The sequence below is a fragment of the Strix uralensis genome, chromosome 4 (assembly GCF_047716275.1).
Source record: "Strix uralensis isolate ZFMK-TIS-50842 chromosome 4, bStrUra1, whole genome shotgun sequence".
NCBI lineage: Eukaryota > Metazoa > Chordata > Aves > Strigiformes > Strigidae > Strix > Strix uralensis.
Window position 1 is genome coordinate 172,068 of NC_133975.1, and position 27,846 is coordinate 199,913.

At 48.4% G+C, this 27,846-nt stretch overlaps 2 protein-coding genes across 4 annotated transcripts in view; one reads left to right on the forward strand and one right to left on the reverse strand.

Moving 5' to 3' along the window:
- Nucleotides 1–799: 799 nt before the first annotated feature.
- On the reverse strand, nt 800–6,485 carry LOC141942912 (uncharacterized). Its single transcript, XM_074867069.1, has 6 exons — nt 6,362–6,485; nt 4,305–4,372; nt 4,099–4,215; nt 3,357–3,553; nt 2,890–3,071; nt 800–1,642 (listed from the first exon to the last, which is right to left on the reverse strand). The coding sequence occupies exons 1-6, from the start codon at nt 6,483–6,485 to the stop codon at nt 1,353–1,355; spliced, it is 978 nt and encodes a 325-aa protein (XP_074723170.1). The 3' UTR covers nt 800–1,352.
- Nucleotides 6,486–13,134: 6,649 nt separating this feature from the next.
- M1AP (meiosis 1 associated protein) overlaps nt 13,135–27,846 on the forward strand; it is a 45,297-nt gene continuing 30,585 nt past the window's right edge. Inside the window, exons 1-2 of one of the 3 annotated variants that reach the window (XM_074865270.1) lie at nt 13,135–14,118; nt 22,638–22,930. In XM_074865270.1, coding sequence (XP_074721371.1) covers nt 22,682–22,930 — 249 coding nt within the window. In that variant the 5' untranslated portion in view covers nt 13,135–14,118; nt 22,638–22,681. Of the gene's footprint in view, nt 14,119–14,249; nt 14,648–17,395; nt 22,070–22,637; nt 22,931–27,846 lie in introns of those variants that run through there. The other 2 variants (XM_074865271.1, XM_074865272.1) reach the window with 2 other exon arrangements.

Genomic DNA, 27,846 nt, shown 5'->3' on the forward strand with positions numbered 1-27,846 from the left:
TTTAAGTCTGTCGTCATTAACGGTCTTCTGTAGTTCTTTAATAACAGAAAAATGCAGTCCTTCACAACGTGGCTGACGTCCTGGCTCATAAATTACAGGAGCAACAATCTTTTTTGCCATGTCCATATCCCCTTGCGCCAAGGCTTCTTGCCTCACTTTTACCCACGATCATCCCCAGCTAAGGGAGGACAGAGCCCAGGTTGTCTTTTAGGATTTACAGTGTCAGGGTCTAAAAGATTATCACAGTCTAGAGACCCAGCATATAAATCTTGCTCCCGGGGTTCAAAATATGCGTCCTTGCTCTCTGGGTTCTCATTCTCTGTGTTTACAGTCTGGCCGTGTTCATTATTTTGTCTTTTTATTATCTCAAAATCTGGATCTCAAAAAAAAAAAAAACCTGCTTTATTATCTGCAACCTCATTCCCTCGGGTTGCACAGTCCCACAGCCTTACTCCTGCTTTATCCCATATCGGAACAGTGAATATAGTAACCGCGGCTGCTACCCACTTTAAAATTCTCTTCAAGGCATGCAGATTAATATGCACCTTATATTTAGCTAACAGTCTTTCCATCAGTGCAAGCACTGACTTTTCTTCCGAGGGTATTGACCTACCCATCGCTTCCCCACAGCTCACCTTGCTCACACTGCAACGGTGACTGATGCCGGCTCCTGCTTCCTTTCAGCAGCTACCTAAGTTCTGTGGGGTTTGCCACCGCAGTGATCCAAGCTAATCACGCCTATCGCCGCCTCACACGGGGCACCATTTGAGGCAACTTGAGGCACGGACTCTCCATGAAGTCCGGAAGGAAAAAAGAGACTTTATTGTTACAATGGTACATACTTATGCTCTGGGATGCTGTCAGTAAAGCTCTTACTTCATAGCTACCAAATCAGCAATTAGACAGCTACCAACCTTTTCTCCTATCAGCATCAGACCACTCTAACATGCCCTGTGCAGACCAATCACCCTCTCGTTCACGCGCTGTTTTCGCAGCAGTAACTTCTCACAATTCAGTATTTTTCCACAGTTCAGTGTTGCAGCTGTCTGTTGTTTTTCCCTGCCACCTTGGCACTACTCAGCAGTTTCTTATCTTTCTTCTAAGGCCTGTTTTTCATCAAAGCCTAGCTATTTCTCAGAGGCTGTGCAAGGCTGACAGGCCAATGCCTCCCACAAGCGACAGTGTGGTTGCCTCTTGCCTCTATGCCTATAAACAGAGGATGCCATAATCCAATTATAATTGAAGGCAAGTTTGTGTTTTATTAGCTGCTATTAAAAAAAAATTATTTTAGGGAAGCATACACACAGGGATGCTTTTGTAACTGAGTGATCTGTTTAATCATCCTCCAAACCTTAATATACAATACTATTAGAAGTAGTAAACATATTAAAGTTGGAATTAGGAAAATCAGACCGAGTGAAACATGGAATTGAACAGTCCTGTTGGTGGTGGTGACCATCCAGATAAGTTTTCCCACCATCGATGTTCTTCAAGGAAAGAAAAGAGAGCTGTCTCGGGGCGGAGGGGGGGGGAAGGCTGAACAGCTTACCCCTTAGGATGCAGGATAAATCCATCTCGTACTGAGTTTCTTTTACTCCATTGTTGTCACTAGCATCCCATGCTAGAGGTAGGGGGGGTGCATCTAAAATTGGTGAACGTTCAAATGGCTGCTGTAATGCTCGTGGGTCAAGTATTAATAGGCATTTGTAATTTAGATATGTTTTTAATTCGAGTATCAGAGTTTTAATCGCTTCTTCATGTTCTGAATGCCAACTCCACCGTTTTCCTTTTTGTAAAAGCGAATACAGTGGACAGGCAATGGAGAATCCAGGTACCTGTTTTCTCCAATATCCTAAAGTACCCATTACAAAGCTGTTGTAATTTTTTTTCTAGATTGGGGCATTTCTGATTGTTTCTACCCCCCTCTGGGAGTCTGGTAAAGGTATGCTGGCTACCCTCCCATGTAAATGCAAATTTTTGTTTTGCCTTCTTCCCCTAAGGGAAAAACCATGTCTTTGACATGTAGCACTGCCAGCCAAGGACGTGCAGGGACTAGTCGTTAAGGCTGCATTGTTGGGGTCTGCCGCTGACAATGGGGCTCTATTTAAGCACTTAAATGCCCATAATGGCCTGTTCAACGCCACCTCCCCCTCTGGTTTACTGACTGGCCAAACAGGAAAATTGGGGGCGGGGGGGGGGCGAGTTCGTTCTGGAAGTAATCTGTCGTTTTTCTAAATCTGCAATAGAAAGCTGCTTAGCAACTTATTTACTTACTTCTAGCAAGTTATAGTACTACTTATAGTATTTTTTAATATTGCTAAGAATCCTGCTTGCCCAGACTGTTCTGTGGAATTTTACCAAGGACTGCCGTGTTCATCAAAACAAAGCAGTTTACTGTGAAAATCTACCAAGAACTGCAGTGTTCAGCAAAATATCATGTTTTTGTCCTCGAGGAACAGGTATGCTCTAACTAGTTGGGCCTCGGTAATGAGTAAAGATAGCCATATACGGATGGTAGAAGTTTCATTGCTTCCCTTAAATAAGATAGCATGAGTAAACCGGCTGAAAAACATTTTTGTTTTTCAAGAAATTGGCTAAGAGAATCTGCGCATGCTCCGGGGAAAAAAACAAGGTGAGAAAGACTACGAGCCTTCCTCCCAAAGACCCCGAAGACGCCCCCCAGGAGGCAATGCGCAGGTGCAAAGATAACATAAACTGCTGACACCAGCCTCTAGAACTAACCCAGCCTTACTCATGCATATGTATGTTTGTGTTATGTAATCCAGTGAATAAGTGTATCCACACTCTGTAACGTTTTGGTAAAATGTGCTGGTGGTGTGCAAGGTTTGTGGAGAAATCCCCTTGCACCCCGGCTGGAGTAAAACATACCTGCTTTATAACTCCATTTCGAGTTGTAGAGTCTTTTTCCGCGAATCAAAGGCCACTGCAGATCCATTGCAAGCAGCAGCGAAAACGACAGTTCAGCGAGGCCTGTGCTGGTCATTATCAGCATCCCGTGGTGCTGACGGCTGCAGTCTCTGTTGTGGCATAACTTCGTCAGCCGGAGCTTTCTGGGGGGAGGCAGAGTAAAGTCCACGACCCCCACGGCTCCCGCAATGCCGACACAGCAGCTGAGGTACTGGCACCCACGGGCACACCACCCCCCAGCCCGGGGCAGTCCCTTGCCAGCTCTAACCCACCCCCCCCCCCCACCCCCACCCCCCGCTTTCCTGCCTCCCTCCACCCTGCAAGGGCATTTCAGATGCCCTCTCGGACTGTCCCTTCAAACCACCCAACCACGCAACCCACTGAGCACGACCACTGAGCCCTAAAAGCCCTGACCACTGCAAAATTACCTTCTCCTCTTCTTCAGGAGCGCTGCGGCCGGAGTAAAGCAGCAGGCGCTCGGGATGGCCTTGAAGCCTGGGGCAACTTTCTCACGCCTGTGGTAGCTCACGGCCCTGGATGTGACAGCTGTGACTCCAGAACTGCAGAACGGTTTGAGGTGGGAAGGGAACTCTTGCAGGTCATCTGGTCCAACCACGCTCTGGAACTAAAAAGTAGCCACAGCGAACAAAAGAGGGGACGATTTAAAAAGACAGAGAGGGCACTAAGGAAAGAGAAAAACTCACTAAAAATTCACTGAAGGGAAAAAGAACATTTTAAAAGCAACAGGTGTTGGTGAAATAAAGGAAAAAATGATCACACAGGGATACCGAACTAGAACAGAGGCACAGAAAAGAAAATTTAAAAAGCGGCAGCACTAAGGAAACACGAAATAGCGACAGCAAACTAAAAGACGTAGAATGAAAATTTAAAAAGCGACGACGCTAAGCGCAGAGATGGAAGATGAAAAAAAGGAGGGAGAGGCAGGACAAAAGCACAGAGAGAAATGAGAAAAGGGAGCAGTAGGACAAGAGAGAGAAAGCGAGAAAGGAAGGGGGAGCAGGACAGAAGAATAAAGAAGAGGAGAGGCCTAGGAAAGGGGCGGGGGCGGCAGAAATAACAGCAGCATGGAAAAAAGAGGTCCAGGTGACGGGCAGGAAAGGACCGGGACGCACAAGACGTGTGACAGGGCCCTGAAGGCCCAGGACTCACCGCAGCTCTCGTTCTTGGCACTGCCGGGAGAATTTGACGGGTCAGATGCTTCTTTCTCCTTCCTTCCTCCTGCCCCTCTTCTTCTTCTGAAACTCCAGTCGCCTGGCTGTCCTTACCCTAAAAGAATACGCGGGTGTCTCTCACTCTTACAAGACCAGGCTTCCGACACACGCAGCCTCGCTTGCTCGCGCACTACGCGGCCGTACCGCGCTTGGGGTGACGCACGCAGACCCTGGGTGCACGCTGGCGGTCTGACTGTGAAGAGGGCTCCTTCCTCACGCAGAGAGGCAGGCTCTCTCTTCCTGCACTGGGAGGCGGGTGCTGCACAGATGGTCTTGATTTTCTCTTTCTTCCGCTTTCTCTGGTCTCTCCAGCTTCAGCCGCGGCAGCTCCTGTCTGCTGTCCACAGCCGGGAAGGCCTCCGCCTGTCCCTTTTTGCCCCCGTGCCGTGAGAAGCGCAAGGCCAGGCAGAGATACCTCACACAAGCCCGAGGTGGGCGCAGTCAACAGCACCCCAGGGCAGGAACAGACAAGCGCAGCCTCAGCACGGCCTCTGGAAGAGGGAAAGAAGCAGCACTGACCATTATTGCTGTAGATCGCACATGGCCGGAGCCCCACCTTCCACCTCCCACCGCACAGCAAGGCATCACAGACCCCATGGACACCTACCAAGGTGCGTGTCCCGTGCAGAGAGCCCACGGGGCACCACAGAGACGGGGGGAAGGCACCGCATACAAGACAGAACACAGACACCACAAACGACACGAGGACACAGACACAGGCCAGAACATGCACGTCCTGTGGGACAGACCCTGCTCTCTTCCCCCAGACTTAAGGAAGCCTAAATAGTCCTCTCCACAGCCCTGATGGTAGAGCCTCTGCCGGCCCCACCCTACCCACGGCTTTTGCCCCTTGACTTACCTTTCAGAGAGCACGCTCCAGAATCCATCCTCATCAGGAGCACATCATCTCACTGGGATGCTCCCGCATTCAACAGGTTCCTCTCCATCACCTGCAAGACAGAGCGCCACCAGTCACCGCAGACGTGGAGTTTGGCCTGGTGCACGCCGGCCTCCCAAGCTTCGGGGTCCCATGCCACCCCGACACCCACCCCCTCCTTTCCCCCGCAGCCCCCAGGACCCTCCCACAACCCTCCACCTCTCACCTGCCTGCAAAACCAGCCAAACTGCATTCTGCTTTTGGCCCCCAAACCAGCTGCCTTAGTGCCTCTTTATGAGCCCCAAAACCTGCCTGCTGAGCTGCTTCTCAAGTCCAAACAATGCACGACTTGACCTTTGTTTCTGAGCCCAAAGCCACACAACTCCGTCTGTTTCTGAGCCCCTCAATCAGCCACACGCGTCTGTTCTCAAGCCACAGGAAGGCAAAACGTTGCCTCCATTTCTGGCCCACGGCACAGCTCACCCCGTCTGCTCTCTGACCCCCTCCGCAGTCCCCACGGGCGATGCCGAGGGGTGGGGGGGGGGGGGGGGGGGGGGGGGTGGGGGAGGGGAGAATGCAGCCACTCCACAGCCCTGCACTCCCAGAGACGCACGGGCAGCTTTGGGAAGCGCTTGGGGATTGCGGCACTTCCGGGAGCCGCCACCGCGCATGCGCACTGCCGGGGCACGGGCACACCGGTCTGGGGGAGCCGCGGGCAGCCCGCGGGAAACCGCACGAACCCGCCACAAAACCGCCCCTCGTCCTGCGCCGTGGGGCCGCGCCGGTAGCGAGGACTGTGCCGTGCCGCGCGCGCGCGGGAGCGACGCAGCTGCCGGGCAGCCGAGTGCCGACAAACTACAGCTCCCGGCGTGCCCCGGGGAGCCAACATGGCCGACCGGAAGCCCCGCTCACGTGACTACAGCGCCCGCCCGTCGCCCACGCACCCGGAAGCCCGGCCCACGCGGCCCCGGGAAGCGCCGCCGCCGCCCGGCCCCGACCCGGAGCGGCTTCTGCCGCCGGTCCCGCCGCACCGCGCGGCCCCCCCGTCGCGGCTTTATCCGGCAGCCGCCAGGCGACCGACCGCGCGGCCCCGCTCCCCTTCTCTCTGCTGCTCCCTCGGCTCGCACCGGCTCCTCCTCCAGCACCGCCCCGGACAGGGAAGGGCCGCTGCCCGCAGCCTCACTGCCCGCCCCTGGGGCTCCTCCAGCCCGGCCCACGCTCCCCCCCTCCCCGCGGTAACTCTAGCGACCAGCACCGGGATTAAGGCCAGGCAGCGTGTCCTCAGTGCAGCCTCTGGAAGAGGGCAAGAGGCAGCAGCACTGACCGTTATTGCCGTAGATCGCCCCCGGCCACTGCTCACGGGCGGCATCGGCGCTGCAGTTCCGCGCTTTGCGCCCCGAGCACCCGCCGACAGCGCGCACGGAGTGGGGGCGGCTCTTCCCGAGCATGACCCCGGGCACGGCCGTGCGCGGGCGCGGTACCCGGGCTGCAGTACCCGGCTTTAACCACAGGGTGGCAGCACAGAACACGGCAAACAGATGCGCCGCTCCGCCAGCCCGGCCCCGCGCTGCAGTACCGACATTTGCCCGCCGGGCGGCGCCATCGCCCCATCCCGCCCCTCGGAGCAGTTCCCGGCAGCAGAAATGACGCCCGCAGCAGCCCCCTTCTACCATCCCAACGCGGCAACTGCTCCCCGGGCGGACCGGGCTCGCGTTCCCCGGCCCCGGCAGCGCCGGCAGCAGACACTGCAGAGAGAGTTTTCACCCCGGCGGCAGCACAGCGGGTGCTGAAGGCAGCAGGGCACAGACGGAAAGCTGCTTTGTGCCAGGGGGGCGGCCGCACTCAGCAGCAAACAGCACGGCCGAGCAGAGCCGGTGCCAGCGGCGGAGCTGCACAGCAGCGATGACACCCTGGGGACCCGCGGGCTCTGCGGGGCTGTTTGCACCTTTCCTCACCTCTGGGCTACCGGTGCTCTGCTCTCCTCCCCCGGCATCCACACGAGGCTCCCTGGGCAGGGCCTGTCCCTTCGAGAAGAGACGCCGCACAAAGTTCCTCCCCAGCCTGCCCTCCAGCGCGCAGCGAGCCGGGCGGCAGGGAAAGCAGAGAGGCCCGTTGGGCTGGGAGATGTCCTCAGCAGGGGACCGCAGAGCCCGGGAGGGTCCGTCTTTGCTCCGGGCAGCCGCGGAGCCCCGTGCTCCTTGCCGCTCCCGCCAGCGAGCACTTTGCTGCCTGCAACACGCAATACTTGGTCGGCTGGAGGGGCTCTTCTGCCACTGGGTCAGGTGAGCAGCTCAGTGCCTTCGGCTGCCTGATTCACCTCCTTAAAACACGCACTTCAACCCTCGCTTTCTTTAATTGAGACCCCTCTAGCTATCTCCTGGCCTGCCAGCTGTTTTCAGCTAGCAACACAGCTGACATACAGTGCTGGTGGAAATCGAGCGGTCATCTTGCTTTGATGGCAAAAGGCTTTTGTAACTCGGACGTCTGACCTGTCAGCAGGACTGCAAGGCAAGAAATATGCCTTTACTCGAACAAGCAAGACACCGGCCAAATAGCTGTGCACAGCCATACGCGGCTGCCTGGGACCGACACCTTTTTCTGCTAAAACCAGAGCACAGCTCCCTCGGGAAGAGCCATCGGCAGCGCAGAACGTCCCTCCGCTTGCCCTGTGCCTGGTGCCCGGAGAACAGCCTCTTCCTCTGACTGGAGCGGGCAGCGGCCTGTTGGCGTACCAGCCCCTCGCCCCCGAGAAAGCGGCTGCCTGTAGCAGCGGCAGAACTGCTGCTGCCCAAATGGGAGAGGAAGGACTTGGGCTAAAGCTCTCCAGACTGCCTGTGTCCCACGCGCAGTCGATGGCCTCGGCAGCCCAGACACAGGGCAAAGCCGACAGAAGGAACCTAAGAAGGAACCCCAGGGTGTGTAGCAGCTTCTGCAACAACTGTACTTTCCCAGCCCAGCTGGGCAGAGGAAGGGGCAGGAGAAGGGCCGGCGGTTCCCTTCAGAGGCAGAACGGCTGCAGATTGTGCCGGGGCCGTTTAGCTCTTTCTCTTTGGCAGAGTTACGTCCCAGAGGTCGGCAGACGGGTTTGCGGGCACAGCGTGAGCGCTGCTGCTTACAGAGCAACAAGCACTAGAAAACAGCAGTGAAGAACAAGGACGGCCCATCGGGATGGTGGCAATAACAAGGAGAGCCTAGAGCATCAGCCGGGCAGGGCTGGCAACTCACCTCATGTCATGGTTTGAGCCCAGCTGGACACTGAGCACCACACAACCGCTCACTCACACCCCCCACCAGCGGGACGGGGAGAGAACGGGAAGGGGAAAGTGAGAAAACTCATGGGTTGAGATACAAATAGTTTAATAAAAGAAAAAACCACCACACACCCACCTTTTGTGGGGGAAAAAAACCTCACGCAGGGCGGGGGGGAACCTGGGGCAGACACGGCAGCGGGGTCTGCGTGTGGGTAGAAATGCACGTGGGGGGACACGGGTGGGGATGACCCGCACCAGGGAGTCCACCCGGGATAACCCGCAGCAGATCACTCACCTGGGACAACCCCAACAGATGATCCACTCTGGAGAACTGACCCTCACCGGATAATCCACACCAGAGAACCCCCAGCAATGCCCCTCAAACAGCCACCGTCTCACCCCAGATTTTCCCCAAATTGGGTCTGGCGTTTTTATTTGCTTTTCTGTAATACAAAAACTGGGGCTTTTGCTTTTCCAAAATACTCCATTTTGGTTTTTTTTCAGCACTTCTCCACAACATCAAAATTGGTGATTTTTGGTTTTGTGCATGAAAATGGTGGGTTTTCTGCTCTCCAGCTGCACCAAGCCAGGCAGGTTTGGCTTTCCCAGGAGCCCCAAATTGAAGCTTTTTTCCCAAAAAACCCTGTTTTTTTTCCCTCCCGTTGCAGACCCTGAATCAGGGTGCTTGGGGTATTTTTGTGCTGTGGCAGCGACACAGGGCTGGCCCCGTGGTCAGGGGGTTAACGGCCGCCAGGCAAACCTGGCCGGGCGGACCTGTCAAGGATCAGAAGATGCTGACAACAACACACCTGAAAAACAAAAACCCCAAATCCTATTCCAGCATCTTGAAAAACTAACACAGAAGAAAGTTCTGTCAGAAGAAGGGACGGAATAGCAGTGGAGCTCGGGGAAGACTCTGCGTGAACAGGTCAGCTCCACATACAACACACCCTGGCAAGGCCGGAGCGATTTCAACTCCTCAAATCACCAGCAAGGCCGATCGATATGATCCCGAGCACATTCTGCCCATAAAAACAAACGCTCTTGCTGGTGTCGGAATGTCTCATCCCGTCCTTACAGCAGGGCTGCAGGGAGGGAACCCTGCGAGGCTGCAGGACGAGGTCGTACCATCATCACAACCTACGGCTGACGGATCCACCGCGACCGCCGCGGCACTTGCGCTGCTGCTGCTGCTGCTGCTGCACATCCTGCTTGCTGGGTCAATAAAATCAGAAGTGAAGTGTAAAACTTTAAAGGGTAAAACAAACAATAAAGAATAAAGCTCAGTCCTTCACTCTTTAGTGTAAAGGTGGGCATATGCTTATAGAAGCGTTTTTATTAGATGTGTAAGTATTTGATTTTCCTTTTGCATTCCCTGAACTCGCCCAGCTGTGAGCTGATACCATTAGACTGTCTATCTCCAAAATACACACGGACAACTTGACAGGGGGGGGGGCGGGTTTGGTGTGTTCCATAATTAGCAGGGACGTCGGGCCAGCTGCACCACCCAAGAGTACTACTGCCAAATACATCATCTCTGAAGATCCACTCTGACGGAGAGTTCATAAAATGAAACTTCCTTGAGAAAGGTTTCCATTTTGTAAAGTCTCTTTCTAACTGAAGTCAAGATTAGACACTGTAGGGCAGCGGTCCCTCATCCCTCAACTCAGCTTTCAGAGGGCCGGGGGTCTGAATCCATCAACAAAAACCACATCAGCTAACCGGGACATTCCTGCAGCTGCCAGGTTCCTCTTCATCATCTGCAAAAAAACCAACAGTGCCAGCAGTCAGCATCACATCAGCTGACACACCTCTGCCACAACACCCTCCACCTCAACAGCCACGGGGCTTTCCGCTCAGCTGCTCTGTGCAGAGTCCAGTGTCGGACGCTGCGGCCAGCGTGGCCCGTGGCACCTACGATACCAAAAGACAGAGAGCTACCACTGTGCTTGCGAGAAATCACCAGCCCCGTGCTCCTGCTCTCTACTACCCAGCTCACCTCAAACGCTCGTCCGATTCCAAAGGCAGCGTGCCCGGCTCCTGCAAAACCAAAGAGAAATGCTTCATCGAGCTGCCACGTGACTCTCTGCACAGAAACCCTGACCCAGCCGACAACTGCCTCGCTGTCCTGGACTGCTCAGCGGCACGCGGCTTCGCCCCTCCCAGCCTACATGTGGCACCTGCATAAACCAAAGCGAGAGGCACAAGCTGAACCTGCAGCCTGCCCACACCGACTGCCATCTCCTGCCCCGTTACCTTGGCCGCTCACCCACCCTGCCTCTGACATTTACCGGTCACCACGTCGAGGCCTGGGTACCACCTGTAAGACACAGACAACAGGAGATGCTTCTAGCTTCACCAACAGTACGACACATGAAAAACAACTGCTACTTCAGCCCACGCGTCTCACCTTGCCCGAGTCACCTCCGGTGCCGATATCCTGCTTTGCACCTTCAAAACAAAAAAACCCCCAAACCGATAAGCCAGTCATGTAGCAACCAGTCACGTCTTCTCCTCCGACACCACACGCTGACCCACCTTCTTACAGTGCCCTGCTCGCTGCCTCTGTCACTCTTTGGTGCATATATTGTCCCTCTGGATCTGAAAAAAACTTTTAAGCAAGTCACCTGGATGCTGAGTGACAGCTTAACAATTCCAGAGTTCTTGACTCCATGTAGGAACACTGTCTAGGGTCTCATTACAGCCTGCCATTAAAAAAAACCATAAAACCAAAACAGCATTAAGCCCTACACAAACAAGCCTTAACACCTTTGAGATTCCATCTGTTCAACTACCACTCCCGCAGCCTCTCCCAGATAGCTCCGGTCATCCCCGTGACATCCTTGCCTGCTGCTGAGGGCTGCTTGCTGCGAGGGGGCTGTACGGGCTGTACCTAAACAGTCCAGGCAAATCAACATTAACTACAGACTCTTAGTGCTATTCTTCCCCTGACCGACATCGCTGTGCCCCCAGGCAGGGCAGTTCCAACCCACATACGTGTGCAGGCTGACACGCCAGAGAGTAAGAGAAGAGTGCTCTGAAGAGCGCCAAAAACCAAAATCCAAAGGGTGATGAAGTGCCACAAGAGCGCGGTGGAGTACGCAAAAGGACTCGGAAGACATCGTTATAGAGAGCAGAGGAGTTAGGAGGGAGCACGGTAAGAAAAGAAGCCTTGCAGACACAGCGAGGGCCCTGGAGTCTCAGGAGGGCATCTGGGCAAACTACAGATGACTGAGAGAACAACCAAGCGGAGACACCCTCGATGGCAGAGAGAAAGAAAAAGGAGCGCTGCACAGCAAAGAAAGGAGTGAGGCTCTGACAGAATGAGAGAGAGAGAAAAGGAGATCGAGTGCCTCAAGGGGCTGTGGAGATCGAGGGAGGTCTCAGCAGGCACTGCGACTGTGAGGAGAGGGATCGTGGGGGCGGGGTTGATGGATAAACGAAGGCTGAGGGACAACCAGGAGGAACTCGGGTGATCACCTGAGCAGAGTACAGATGGTCTTGGGTGGCTGGGAACTAAACACGGGAATCCTGGCTAGCACAGAGGAACAAATGAGTTCGTGTGCGGCTCAAAGATGGCCCCACCTAAAGTGCTACAGGACGGAACCGGACCACAAGGAAGGTCTTGGGAGGCATCGTGACTGGGAGGAGAAGTGTCCCGAGGGAGCCAGAGGGACAGAAAAAGGACTGGGGACATGACGATTAAATCCCGAGGGGATCTGAACCAAGTAAACACGTCATCAGAGGGCCAGGGAACGAACAGAGGCACGGCTAGAGGGAAGAGAGGACAGACTGACTGGGCTGGGTCACAGATAGCACGAACGCTCGGGAAGCCCTCTGAGGGAATGAGATGGCTGCGAGGTCTGCTACAAAGCTAGAAGTCTGCTAGGGGCATCCTTGAAGGCATCGATAAGCATCATGACACCCTTAGAGAGGTCCTGATTGGGCCAAAGGCACCAAAGAAGGCTCAGGGACATGAGGAGGAAGTCTGGAGGGGATCTGAACAGTACAGATGTCGTCGGGAGGCAGGGACCAAATGGAGACACCCTAGATGGCACAGAGGATGATTAAGAGTGCTCTGAGGTACAAACACACCTGAGGATGGGTTTCTGAGGGCATGAGAGAGAATCCAAGCCCGCTACAGAGCTAAAACAGGGCTGTGGTACACAGAGAAGGTCTCAGGAGGCACCCTAGGTGGCATAAAGAAGAAAAAGAATGCTCTTTTTTGGGAACAGAGATCTTAGCAGAGGTGCTATTGCGACAAAACAAGTCCAAAGGAAACTTACAGAGCATTTTTCCTTTGTCTCAGCAGTTGCTGCCTCTAGTTCCCTTTCCTTACTGTCCCGCTCTTCTTTCCATTCTTTTAGAGTCTCACTCAGCAGCCGCCAAATAGTAGCCAATTCTGATGCATCTTTTGACCCTTTAGAAATTGCATCCCACAATTTTTGCCCTACTGCCTGCCACGCTGATACACTAAATGCCGTGGCAGCTGTTGCTTCAAATCCGTGCATTTTACTCCAAACGAGCATTCGCCTTAGCCCGTATTCACTAAACACCCTTACGTTGAAGTAATGCTTTCCATGTAGACAGTATTGTTTCCTCTTCTTTCGTTAAGTCCTGTCCCATGGCTACAGTCCCGTTCCAGGTGGCTCACTTTATCAGGTGTCGAAGTTCAGGTCCAGACCAAGCAGGTTCCCACTGCTCTCAGCTTCACCGGGCTCCGTCTCCGCTGCACGCCGACCTGCAGCCCACCTTGGCTAAGTTGCGAATCCCGAACCCCGGCCTTGCCAAGTCACGATCTCGGCTTTGTTGCACCTTGTCGTCACACGTCGTGGTCACCACATGCCGCTGTAGAGACGGACAAAGCAACACACACACACACACACACGGTTGAACAAGTGGCTAGTTTCTTATTACTAAAAGCATGCATTTTTATATATTTCAGGTGCCAGAGTGTTACAGTATAATTGGTCAAAAAGTTGTTTTTAACATTCTCGTTGGATAACCCTTAGCAGTTTCCTCCCTGCTTGCTTCATCCTGCTAGGTAGTCAGCAGCTCCTTGGAAGTTATTTGCTTTAAGCATAGCTTCCTTATCTCAAGGGTACACCGCTACCTTGTCAAGGTCAAACTCTTCTTCAATCAGGTTATCGGCAGACCAGCTGCCTTCCCTGACACTATAATTTTCAACATGATCCAAATTATCTTGTTTCCCAGAAATATGCTGCACCCTGCAAATAAGACCTACATATTTCTATTCCAGCTGATATTTATTATTATTTCTGGCTCTGGTTATTTTGTTATCTGTAATCTTCATCCACAATGACTAGAAACACCTGTTCAAATGAACGATAAAGGCATGGGAGATAACAGATTGCTGCAGCATCTGATCAGGAACATGCCTGATGGGGGATCAGCATGTAACGGAGATTCAATGCATGTTTGATTTAGTTTTATTATTTAACTGACATATTGAATTTATAAATTAATGTATAATGTTCTGAGATGGCAAGTGTCGTTACTGATTTTAGCCTGAGATCTCCAGCAGCTATTCTTACACTAAAATCCCTTCTGAAAAATGCAGGTTTTCCTTTAAGCATCCGTTTCCTCACAGATGAGAGGGCAAGGGCACGGGCCAATCCCACAGCCACTGTGCTGCAGGAGCCACCGCCCGTTCCTCCCCCGCCCAGTCCCCAGCTCCGGCCTGCGCCCACCCGCGCCTCGGCACGCCCGCGCCCCCCCACGCCTGAGGGCCGGGGCGGAGCCCTCCTCAGCCCCCCGTCCGCCGGGATCGCCGCGCCGCTGCCGGGCACGTCGGCCGGGGCTCGGGCAGGTAACCGCGGCGCCGGCCGCCCGGGCAGGGCTGCTCTCGCCCCGCGGGCCCGGCGCCGCTCCCCGCGCAGGGCCATACCCGGGCCACCGGCAGGGCCCCGCGCCCAGCGGGCAGGGCCGCGCCCACAGCGGGCAGGGCCCCTCCACCCGCCGCCCCGTGTTTGCGGCCGTGGCGCTCAGGGAGGTGCTTTGGGCGCGGCCTTGGCAGTGTCGGGCGATCGATCGGGTGGACTCGCTGATCTGTCCCAAGTGGCGCCGCGGGCCCGTTCCTGGGGAGCGGCGCAGACGCTGTTCCCGCCATTTCCCCCAGCCCGCCCGGCTGTGTGACCCCGCCCGGTACCCGTCCGCCCTCCTCCGGTGGCACCGGCGGGCAGAGCGGGGAGGATCTGCCGCTCCCGCAGCCCTGCGGCGGCACCGACCCGGCCGCGGGGACAGCGGCTGCCGCAGCGCCTTGGCGCCTCCGGCGGTGCGGGGGTGCGGCTGGGCACTGCGTCCCTTCGGAGCGGGCGGTCCCAGCGCTCGGCAGTGAGGTAGTATTGCTTTCTGAAGCCTTTACAAAAATAGTACAGGAAATAGTAACCTGCAAGAATGTTACGGTGAGACTTACAGTTTGGAGACTCGGAGGTCACATCCGGGATACCACCAGGGCTTGCGGTTGTAGCACGCGATCTAAACACACCGGGCATACATTAGTATTCTACGGATTTTTTTCTTGATTAACAAGATTTGTTATTAGCACATCATTAACGCATAAATTCTGCTTTCTGCCACTTGTGTCCAGTAAAATTTGGTTATTTTATAAAACCTCTCGAGGACAATTTCCAGACTTGAAAAATCCTAAACTACACCTTAGCAACACTGAAAGCCATTGAAAAAATACATATACTAAATTATGCGCTTTGGTTTATCATCTGAGTTTAAAGTATTCCGTATTCCCTGTTGTCATATATGACAAATGCCATTCAGTAGTAATGGGGAAGTATCAGTTGCATTATAAATTTGTGAGATGCCATCAAATGTTTTGTGTAATTTGAATAAAATATGAATGGAAGTGAAATATGTACAGAAATGTTTAAATTGGAGCAGCTGCAGAAAAGAGTGACTAGGATAATGGGGGAAATACAGAGCCTGTTTTATGAGCTACAGCTAGAAAAGCCGTGGCTCTTGAAGGGCAAGGTGAAGCTGAGCAGGGGTATGATTTTTGTCTACAAATATGTAAAAGGTGCAAATAATGAGGCAGAAGAAAAGTTATGGAAGGAAAGGATAATGCTGGCACAAGAACGATGGTATAAAATGGCAAGACCCCACATGTTTAGGATGATAATTACTGGAAGGTTTCTCACCACTAGGGCACTGAGGTTTAGGAGCAGTCTGTCAATAGAAGCAGTGGGATGGGAAGCCCCACTACTTTAAAAGTGAGTCTTGGCCAGTTAAGGAAAGTGCGTGACATGCTAACTGTGATACTGAAGTTCCACTGACTAGTCCCCTATTCCTAATACAGCGTGACATCATGGGACTCCTTCTAGCGTAACCTGAAATCATACCACTGGAGATAAATTGCAGCTGGCCATCAGCATAATGTGCAGCCTTCAAAAGAGTGTCAGGTGCTTTGGCGGTAGGAAGTAGTAAGGAGATGCAGCCCCTGCTACATGATTCTGCCCAGGAGCTGAGAGATGACCCTTTGTTTGTCCTTTGTTCTTGCACCAATTTTTATTTGGTAGAGGAAAGCGGTTTGAAGAGGGAGAGATTGGAGGAGGGGGCTGGCTGCTCTCTACAGCATTGTCCCCTGCCAAACTGCGGATTTCCTTTGTTAATCTAGCCATGAGTTATGCTGTGAAACAACATTAACTCCTACTAGGTCCTCCGTGTTACTGTACAGCTCGTGGGGGAGCTGCATCAGCTCGAGGTACAGCTCGAGGAAGGGAGGCTGTAGCGTCTGGGGAATCGATCTGCGCCACAGGCTGGTGTGTACTTGTGAGGATGCGGGCCTCGGGATCTGCGAGGATGTCTTCCTGCCCTTCTCTACCAGCTTCTGCCTACCCCGGGGCATATTTGAGAGGAACAGCTGTTCCAAACCTCCTTCCCGAAACCCTCCTTGCAGCAGTTCTGTTTGATTCAGCCTCTTGCTGTCCCCACAGTCCAGCAGAATTTGGTGTTGCTGGAGAAAGAGAAGACCGGCTGCTTTGGTCTGACGTTTGTGATTTCAGCATTGCTCTTGGTCGTTCAGGTGCAAGCCTTGTTCAGTCAGGGCTGGGAAGATCCTGTGTAGAATCAAAGCAGAACCCAGACCACGGTGTTAGATTTTGGGTTCTAACCCTGAGCAAGGACTTACCTCAGCTGGCCGTGTGGAAGTAGAGAAGGGAAAGTGGTGTCTTAAACCCTGCCCTTTTTGGCATGTAAATGCTCAGGTCTGGGTTACGGTGAGGCAGCTGCTTCCACTGAGGATGCACATACCAGAGTTCTCTCCTGGTTCCATTAACTAAGTTGCTGTATTCAAAAAACAAGAAGAGATCACTCCTCTGCTGAAGCTGATGTGGTTATTGCCACTAATCATTTCGTACACTGGATTAATGGCTAGAAAAGACATTCAGAATGTGCAAGGTCTGGATTCAATGCTGTTCTCAGGGTGAGGAGTTCACATAAGATATCGTACCTCTCAGAAAAGTGCCCTGACTATTGTTAAAGGATATTTCAAGGTGTGATGGAAGGGAAATAACAGTCCCCTTTTGCTCCATCCTGTTTCATTGCGTTGAAGAGGATTCAGGATGCCTTGTGTCAGGGAGTAGCAGAAAGAAGGAAATGAAAGTGGGCCTGTCTATAAGGCATTAGTATGGAGGACAGTGCTAGTCTCCTCTGATAACGTGCATGTATCTCATGATTTCATGTGCACTTGCTAAAGTGCCCTCAGTGATGATTGCCTGTCTACAGTTAGGTTTTGAGGCTTATGAATTATGCAGGTTTTTATCTGTTTAATGTGTATGTTGACTTCATATCATTCTAGTTTCTTAATCAAGATGCCAGGCAAGATAGAGCGTATGCCCTATGAGGCTTCATTAATCATATATATAATCTCATCAAAAAGATATTACAATACCTAAAAAGTTTTAATTCTGAGAGTTCCAACACATCAGTCAAACAGGAGTCCCTCATGATAACATGGCTTTCCTCAGAGCATTGTTGATGGGTTTTATGAGTTGGCTCGTTGTTCTATAGGGGCACTTGGGCATATGCATTATGCATCAGCTTGTCCTTGTTTTGCTTTATCTGTCAACACACTGATTGATAAGCATTCACAACCATTTGCTGCATCATTTTTAGTGATTCAGAATTAAAAAATGCCTTTTTCTAAACTCCTATAATGTTATAATTCCCCTTCTTTTTAAGGAAAAAAAAATGTAAGGTTATAATGAGTGATTTTAACACTATGATAAAGTGACTATTCTTACTAAGATTTGGTGATTTTATATCAACAAGAGCACAAGCCTGAAGCCACTTATTTAATATTGGTTATAGCACTGGTGTATAGAAAAACATGTAATGTAAGACATTACTATTTTATTACTATTACCTATTATATAGGATCCTGAATAATTTTGTTTTCAGTAGCTTGATTTTATGCTAACTTTTTTTTGTTTGGTTGTTTTTATTCTTCTGTTCATCCTGACCTTTTTTAATAAATGCCTTCCTTTCTAGGCTAGGTAGACAAAAAGTTACACACCAGAGGCCATCCACACTGCATTGCCACTTCACAGCTCAGGCTTCTCCATGTCTTGCTCTGTTTTTATCTAGTAAACCCACTTATTTGTGCAGCTTGATCTGTTTTCCACATGAGAATATTCATGTTTCCCAGGGTCTTGAAGCTTACTCAGAAAATGGCACGTTTTTAAACCAGCTACTTTGAAACTCCAGATGATAAATATATGAAAATAGTGACACAGGGTAAACCCACGATCTGTCTCCTCCATGAACCTGTGGCCCAGAGGCAGATGCTTTGGGGAGTGCAGGAAGAGGATGAGCCTGCAGTGATGCTGCTGCAGACCGCTCTCCCGGCCTCTCTCCCTGCAGTTCGGGGACTTCCTGACTTGAAGGTGACATAAGCTCTTACCTTTGGCTACCTCTGCTGCTCTTTTGGTTAGTTGCATTTGGCTATATTAGAATGCATAGTATGCAGATTAGCCCAGTTTGATAAACGACTGTGTTTATAAATGATATATATGTCATAAAATATATATAAATGATATATTTATAAATGAGTCTTCTTTGCAGTGTCAGTGTTCTGTCTTCTATACATTTGATGAGGTAAATTTTTGTGCATCATCTGATTTCTACTTAATTAAGTAAAAAATAGATTGCTGTATAACTGTAATGGAAACATTTTACTGAATAATCCTCTTTTATAGATATCTGCAATTTCTCCATTAATGAGCTCTTACTCTATTAATTGAGGGGATTCGTGCTTTTTATAGTAATATGGTCACTAAAAGCAAGTGTGTTTAAATTGAATGCTTCATAGAGGCAAATTATACTCTGCTGATGCTCCTGTCTTGACCACCTAGACCTATACGTAATCCTACTAAAATCTGTTGATTAATGAGATCTATTTTGCATAATTATGCAACTGTTTTTAAAATCTGATATTGACTGCATTATATCACTGTTTCTATGAATTTGCCTGGTATGTACATTATGACAGATAGGCTATCGCCGTCTGAATAGTTTTGCATGCTCTTTGTTTAAACAAGAACATGGTTACTCTGGAACTTGCACAGCTCTGAGATGAGTTAAAGGTTAACAGCAATGGTTCAAAGAGCTTCTGTGCACAAAGATCCCCTTTCTGAAATGTAAACCTCACAGTCTTAGCAGCTGCAGGTCAGTATCTGCCCTAACCACTAATGGAAAAAAGAATCATTAGTTATCAGTGCTTTTTTCTAAATGCAGATCAAAATATTTATTGAACACTTTTTCTGCATCATTAAAAAAAATCATATCCTTATAAGCTAATTGCAGATTTATACTATTTCAAGATTGTCTTTTCTTCTTGAAGTGTTTAGCCTTTGTTCTTCAATAATTTACAGAGTAAGTTTTTATAAACCTGTTGACTGTTACCATTTGTTGGTGCCTTTTGTTCACCATTTTCTGTGCATTTCCTTGCCAATAGCTTGTATTCATTATTATCGCATCTCAGTTTTTTTCTTGGTTTTACTCCCTACTTCTCTGTAAACAGACTGCTGTCAAAGTAGTTGTCTTTATAGCTGTAGGACTGTAGGGCTTAGCTACCCAGTAAGGCATTCTTAACTTAAACTTATTATTCACATTTTTGGTTTTTTCTTCCCACTTAGAGTAAGGTTGGATCCAAGTTTTGCTGGTTCTTATATTAGAAAGAAGATGGAGCCTATCCGTAGTGTTCTTTAACCAGTGGCTTTGGTGTTGCCTCTCATTTATGTTTTTTTAGACTTCAATGTTATTTAATGGTTTTGTATAACTGGAGCAAATTGAGCACATGGGATAATATGCAACAGCAGAATGTCATCAGCACTCACAAGTCACTCAATATGGCAAAGTTTTCTTCCCGTCCCTGTCTTTATAGTTCTGAAAAATGTATGTCTTCTTGCATTGAGCAAAATGTACATCACCGTTAGCAGCTAGCTCTGACAGTTGGTAAGTTCTGTTTTATTGAGCAATAAGTTACTGTCATGTCAGCTGCTAGAACTAACGGTTTTCACTTACGCACACTGAATTGTGGTGTAATCCCTTAGGCCAGGCTCTCTGACAGTTCACTTGCTGCTTAAATGAAGATGTGATTTTACCATAGCAACCAGTTAGACTATTATACTGAATTCTTCAGTTATCCAGCCTCATCACAGCTAAGTGTAACTGGTGTAGGCTGGGAGAGAGGTGGGCAGTTTACACTGTGTGTCAAATACTGTACAGAAAAATCATATGAATATTGCTAAGCAGAGATTAATTAAGACACCACAGTTATGAAGAAATTAAATTCATTCAGTTGATAAGGAGCATAGCTGGTGAGAGATCCTTTTTGCAAAAGCATTTTAAAATAAGCATAGTCCTGTACAGTGTCAAGAATGAGAGAATTCATTCAAATTTAAGAAAACTGTATCTTTTTCATAATCAAGGCTCATTTTTCTCTCTGAAACCAATGCACATCAAAGACCCAACTCTCCTAGATTTCTGACTGCCACATGGGTTTTGTTTCCTTGTTTGAGAAAGCACTGGGGGCTTGCAGAGTTCAGTAGTATGAAGCCTCATCACAAAAAATGCAGAGAGACAAATATTTTCCTCGATTCAGTGAAGTAATTTAGTAAACTCCTGTAGATTGTAAAGCTCCAGAAGAGACACTGATTAAAGTGGTATCTGGCAGTTTTTCATTTTCCAATGAAATTGTATCAGGTTACTAGTCATAGCAAGATACCTACACATATGTACATGATCTGTATATATATAACATTTTCACCACTTCTGAAATGTTAGCCTCGGTTTTGAAATTCAATCTGTGATCACTCAGTTTTGCTTTCACCGACATCCTAGAAATACAGAGGTTTTTTCTGGTGATACTTCAATCAAATAGAAATGCATTTCTTGCTCTTTTCAAGACTTACAGAAATTCTTACTCCAAAGTGCTGGAGGCTGTAGAAAATACAGTAGCTTGTCTCCTTGGTGAGCATACAAGAGTTAATTGTCTCAGCTGAGCATACCACACAAATTACAGGAATGCATACTGGCCTGGGTTCTGACCAGAGCCCAACTATGTAAATCCAGGGTCGCTTCAAACTTTCACTAAGACTACTGAGGATTTACACAGCTGTAGGAAGAAAGAATTTATTCTAGTTCATATTAAGGAGGTATATGCAATTATACAAACACTTTTCTGGGCACAAGTAGACTTGTATGTTACATACTACTGTTATTATGAAGATCGAGACATATTCTTGAAGCTTTTTCTATAAACTTAGAAACAGCACTGAGTGCTTTGTGCAGATATGTTTAGGTTTAGTGAAGAGAAGATTTTAGGCAGGATCTTTGTTGACGATGAAGGAAGAAAAAGGATTTTTTTAACAGGAAAATGCTGACTCTTACGCTTAAGATGTATGCATTGAAGGAAAACCGGGGGGGGGCGGGGAACAAACATCATATTCAGGGTCTGAGGATGAGTGCATGTGAATACTTTTGCCTCTAAACCTCTGAGCCAAACTACAAGGTGTTCGCTCTGGGCTCAAGGCTGAGTGGTTTCCTCTGTTTCATACACGTGAGGCACAGGAAAAACACAAGACCTGACAGCACACCCCTGTTTGCTTCTCGCTCTTCTCTGCTTACTGTTTCACAGAAACGGTCAAACTTTCTTAAAAGATTGTGGGGACGTCTCTCAAAGCAGCAACAACTGAGCCTTATGCATGCAAAGATACGTAGTGGTGGTGTTGGATGAAAGTGTGGATATTTGAAAGGAAACACTAAAAGAGATGTGGGAGAAACGTATCCTAACCACACACTCTGTTCGTGTGCCTTGAGGGATCCGGGGTCTCCCAGGGCACTACATCAAGAACCACCTGTCTTCCCACACAGGACCTGGAAGCTGAGAAGCCCTGATCTTTCCTTTCCTTCCTTGTGCAAGCCGTCACCTGCAACACTGACAGCACCACGAGCTGTGCTAACAAATCTCTGCGTCATTTGGCACAGCTCTGTGACACATGAAGCACAGCCGCCTCCCTGCACAGCATTCCCAGCATCTCCAGCCAGCTCTGGGAATCAAAGCTGGTGTTTAGCTGAAAATACTTTCTGTTGGAGTTTCTGACATTACAGATTTTTTTAAGGCGTGCAGCACTCCCGTGTTCTTGAATAGTATGAGGTACTGCTGGGCAACCTTAGTGCTGCATTCCTTGAGGCTTTTGTCAGTGCAGAAAGCAAACCACAGCTGTTAGAAACTCTGAAGGATAAAGGTCAGTTCTCCACCAACCACAAAGTTAAATTTATGTATATACAATATTTTCTTGCTGCATCATGCTGGCCTTTCTTGTATATGACAGCTACTTGTCTCATATTGAGTATCAAGGAGTGGGGACTGTGTTCTCCTTAGGACGTTTGGGTATAATCACTTGGCCACTGCAGAAGTAGGAGTTCAAAGTCTTGCTGTCCACCCACTGCTGGAGATCACTTCTCTGTTGGAGATTGATGCCACGCACCTGAGCCATGCTGAGGGATCACACGACATACCACACAGCTCATCCATGGGCTGGGCATGGCTATGCTATTAACATTTTTAACTGCTCCAGTTGCAAGAGTGTATCTGCTATGCGTTTTCTTTAGTTGAACTGTTTTGTTTTCTGACCGTATGCATTTTTCCTTCTCTTTGTGTGGGTTTATCTTAAGAGTATGGAGAATGACTGCTTTGGAGAAAGCTCTAGGAGACTAATTAATTACTGTCTGCTCTGTCTCAGGTTGCTTTCAAGAGAATGGGAAAGGGAGAGTCTCACTGATTGCTATTATTTGTTCCTTTTTCCTGTTCAGATGCAGATGGATAACTGGACATCTAATACCCATGTTCAGAAGCCATGAATTCCAGAAGATTACTCTCAGAAACACGGAGAACATTTCCTGCTACTAAAGTACACTGCCAGCAGCCATCACGGATTCTCATTGTGGATGTCACATCACCTTCCTGGACCAACACTTGTTCTGTACTTTCTGAAGCTCTGGAAAACACTCTCTGTTTGGCATGCAGTTTGATAGGCCCCTGCCGTGTTCCCCTGCTGAGCCTCTACGTGGTGCAGAACCAGCAGGAGTGTCTGCTTCCCTTTACGGTATGTGTGAAATTATGTCTCTTGGGGTCTAACAAACATGAGTCGATACATTGGTGCAGTTCAGCAAAGAAAGTTGTAATTTACTACAAATGTGTATCTAAAAACTAATCATTCTCAAAGAGCATAGTTTCATAAAATTCACCTCTTCGTGAAGTCTATGAAAGAATGATACTTAAAAGGAGGAGTGTCATATTTTTGATCTGTGAAGTTGCTCAAATGCATAATTTAGGTTTTGTGCTGTTCCCTTCTAAAACATCTCTTGTACCTCTCCCTTTCATATGCTACTTTCTGCACTATCTGTAATGCTTCTCTGTCAAAATTATCAAACACAACTCTACAGCTGTAATAATTTGGATGGTGAAATAGTCTGTGTACCTGCTGATTACACAAATATTACCACTTTGGGAGAGATTCCAGACATTTAAGTGGAAAGGATCAGAATTCAAAATATTTTTGCCAAATTTGAGAAATATCCTGAAATGATAGAATCATTTAGCTTGGAAAAGACCCTTAAGATCGTTGAGTCCAACTGTAAACCTAACACTGCCAAGTCCACCGCTAAACCGTGTCCCTAAGCACCCATCTACACGTCTTTTAAATATATAGCTCAAAGTCAGTAAGAACAAGCATTTCACTCATCTAGGGATATGCAGCAGAATAAACATAGATGGATAATGACTAGCAGCTCTACAATAAAAGTTTGGGATTACAAAGCATCGTAAAGTTCACAAGAATCTATGAAGTCATACTATTATGAACAGTCATACTGAGCACTCTCATTTACACTACATTAGAGTAAACACACAGTATTAACCCTTCCACTTTATTCAGTAATGGTGAAAACATTCTGAAATATTGTGTCAAGTTTTCACATCTCAGGAAAGGTAGAGGCCAACTGGGAAAAAAAATCAGAAGTCAACGGTAATTTAGCAAATGTGATCTGCAAGAAGACTGCGGCTGATGGTGGTGTTTATTTTGTAGAACAGGTTATCGATAATGTGACAGGGATAACTAAGGGGATACCAAAGAAACATTTTCTGGAGATACTGTGAAATCACCCTGATTAGGGGCTGTAAGAACACACATTTGTCTTGCTTCCTAGGATGAATTTACATGTAATTCATCCTGGCATGTCACTGTAGGATGGACTAAGCAATCTGTTTCACAACTGGTTCCAGGCCTGTTTTCTGTGATTTTGCATTACATCCAATTTAATTTGTAAGTGGGGCCAAATACCTGCTTTTGTATTTGCTAGGTACGTCCTGACACTGATACAACATGTGCGGGCTGATGGCAACCTCAGATTTCATTTGGTAATTATGGGTCACCAGAGCACAAATGCACTTTGACCCAATCCCTCTACTTGCCCCATCATATGAATCTTCTACTCATGATATCTGTCTTTTTTATTTAAACAACAAATCCTCATATTTTGCTAATCACAGGTTTTAAAGACAGAAGAACCATTAGATCATTGTTTGGCTTCCTTCATATTACAGGCTATTATATTTCACTAAAGTACCCATATATCATTAAAGCACTTCCTCCAGAAAGACATCTAGTTTTGATCTGAAGATATTATGAGGTGGAGAGTCAAGTACTTCTGTTGATAATTTCTTCCAGTGGTTAATCATTGTCATTGTGAAACTTGCACCTGGTTTCTAATTTGAATTTATTTGCTTTAGCTTCTAGGGATTTGTTAATATATCTCCTCTTTCGGCTACACTGAAGAACCTGCTTGTATTTTATACTTTCTTCCTCTAAATATAAACAGGTCCCCTCTTAATCTTCTAGCTGGTAAATGAAAGAGAACAAAGTATAAGTAACTGCAAGGCATTTTTACAGGCCCTTAATAACTTCCAAGCCCTTCTGTGTATTCCCTCTTCTGTTTTTTTGGATGCTACATTCCAATACTGGACTCAACAATGCTGTACAGAGAGCTAAAAAACACCTTTCCTCCTGTTTGCTTGACTAGTAATCACACCAACTCTTTTGCCATAATATTGTTATTGTGTTTCTCTGGGACTTGTCCAACACAACAAAGTTCACACTCAAAGACTTGAGCCCATGGTGTGTAGCTGGTTGATAGGCACAGTTCTGGTGTGAGCCTGCACTCCCCTTCTCCCCAGCTTTGCTTGGATGTTCTGCCTAGTGAGCCATCTCTTTATTTTAGACATCTGCTGTTGTACTGCAGGCTGTTTTTCAGAACTATTATTTATTAGGCACAGTAAAGTATAGCAAGATGATTGTCTTCTTCAGTGGACCTAATTTCACTAATAATGGTATCTGGTCCTCTGCGGCTTCTGGAATCAGGAACAGTTTTACATCTGTATCTGATAAACATCTGTTCTGTTTCAGCCTTCTTCAGAAATGCCAGGGCTCCATTGCTTTTTCTGTACTCCCAAATTTGCCCTTTTGACTCCACAGGGCATCCTGTTTATCACATTGACTTTCTGATCTAGCTAGAGAAAAACTTGATACTTCTCAGTGAGGAACCAAGATAGAGCTATATTAAAGATTGCTTATTAGACAAATCATATGAAGTCAGGAAAGTCCCAGAGCCGAAAATAGAGATTGGGGGAGATTACATGGAGAAGTATCATATATGGTTGTTACCCTTTTCTTAGTCTTTCCTGGGCCCTTGTTTATGGTCTCTGTTCCTACTGGTCTCCCCTATTGGTCTAACTCTAACAAGTCCAAAGAGCTTTCCTGGAAAGGGCAGGGGGGTGCCAAAGAAAAAGAAACCAGGAAGTAAATAATTGTGCAGAACAACAGATGATGACAAGAGGGGAAGTGAGCATTAAAGTGTCAAAAAATTTTAATGTGGGCCTGAGCAAGGACTCTGAGCAGAGCACCTCCAGCTGATGGGCCCTGTTCGTACTGGTTTTCCCTCAGGATGGGCAGCCATCCCCCCCAACTCCCAGAAAGGGCAGAAAGACAACTACAGGGACTAGCAAATTAAGACAGTGAAGTGGGTGAGGGTACAGCATGTGAAGGGAGACAGACGGGACAGTGAGCATGGTGCCTACCCTGGCTTGTGGCCAGCTGTGATCTCTCATTCTGGGAGCTTTTCTGTGGAAGCAATGTAGCATTGCAGATTTAAATGTTTTGCTGGACACACAGTGTGAAGTCATTAATTCCTGGAGTTATGTAATGAAGGAGCAGGGTCACATGTGAAGAGACATATCAAAGACACTGGGCTGCGTGTCAGCACCCAGAAGGGGGCCGCAGTCAGAAGTAGTTAAACAACACAATTTGTGCTTAGAAGTTTAACTTGTCCCAAGAACGTTCCAGAGTTGAAACTGCAGTTTGCATAGACTCGCCTAAGTTAACATTTAAAGTAGCTGTGCATATACAAGAGAAAATGCAACTCTGCTGGTGCCAATTCCACAGGACAGGTACTTAACTAGACTTCAGGCTGCCCTGCAGCCCATGCTGAGCCCTGTTCTGCCGTAGTTAGGAGCAATACTTGACCTGAGACAGCCGGTTTACATCTGTGTGAGCTGCAGCTGCCTCCTGGGATTGCAGGGCAGGCATTCCTCACCTTATTTGCAGAACTGTTGGAGCTGTTTGTGAGCACATGCCTGGGCTCCCTGGTGCATTACTTAGTCACACTGAAAGACCATGCTGTAAACCATGGCTGCTCAAGAGTGGTTCAGTTAGTCAGAGCTCCAAGCATCTGAAGCAAACGAGTCATAGTTCATCTGTGGCCTCTTCTGTGAGGAGGGTGACCTCTGGCAGCAGTGTCTTACACTGCTTCAAATAGATTTGATAGAGTTCACTAATAATCTCTCCTATAGCCAGAATTTGCCCATTTACCTGCTGGGTACCTTTGAGTTCTTTCTGAAACTCAGGTGAGCTGATACCTGTGTGAACACCAGCTGAGATGCTCCACACACCTTTGGATCCTGGGTGTTCCCTAGCATTGTCGTGTCTATGCTAAGGAAAGGTCATGGCTAGGTAATAGATACCAGGTAGCCTCGAATAATATTGCCTGGAGAAAGAGTGTGAGAGGGGTCTACCGTGATCCTAGCCAGCCTGGTTCATATTCAGACTGCCTTCTGTGCATTTAGGTGACCACTATAAAGGGATACCAAGTTCAAGGAAGTGCTAAGCAACATATGTGATATAAGGGTTCAGCAGGCCTGGACTGCAGATAATCTGGAGGTAATGACCATAGCAGGCAGTGAGAATAGGGCCCAATATCCTCCAATCTATGGGACTGACACCAAGTATCATTGTGGAGCACAACAGGTTAATAATTGTGCATTTATAATGTTCATCTTGCCATAATGAGTCAGACCAGCTGTCCTTGGGGCAGCCATTGTATAGCGGTAGCTGTTGCCTAAAGGAATAAAACATTTTTGCAAATGACAGCTATATAATAATTTTTTCTTTCTAACACTTGCTCTGGTAGCTCATCTTTGAGGCAGGAGGGTCCACAGACCTTCCATCAGTGTTTGCTTTTTTGATAATTACTGTGGTGAATGTCCTAAAAGAGCAGTATAAGAGCATAAGAAACGCCAGTCCAGCAGTCAGACCAACAGTCTATCAGCTCAGTCTCAAAAGGAAAGGCTCTTCTGGGGGAGTGCCCCAGCCCAGTCACTGCAATTCACACTCCCCTAGTTCCACAGCTGTTGTATTAAGAATGATCGAGGGTACATTTGAGGCTATCCTCTTGGTATCTGCTTCTGGACCTGTTACCCATGAGTTTGTGGAACCCCTTTTTGAACCTGTTGCCGCTGTCTGACTGAAGACCCTCCTGAACACAGGTTCCAGAGGTCCACAGCTCGACAAGTAAGGATGTCAGGGGTGACATCAGACCGCCTCAGCGCTCCCATTTACATCTCAAGTTCTGCACCTCTGTGTTACGCAGGGCCAGAGGAGAGGGGCATGCTGAACTACTACATTTTAGC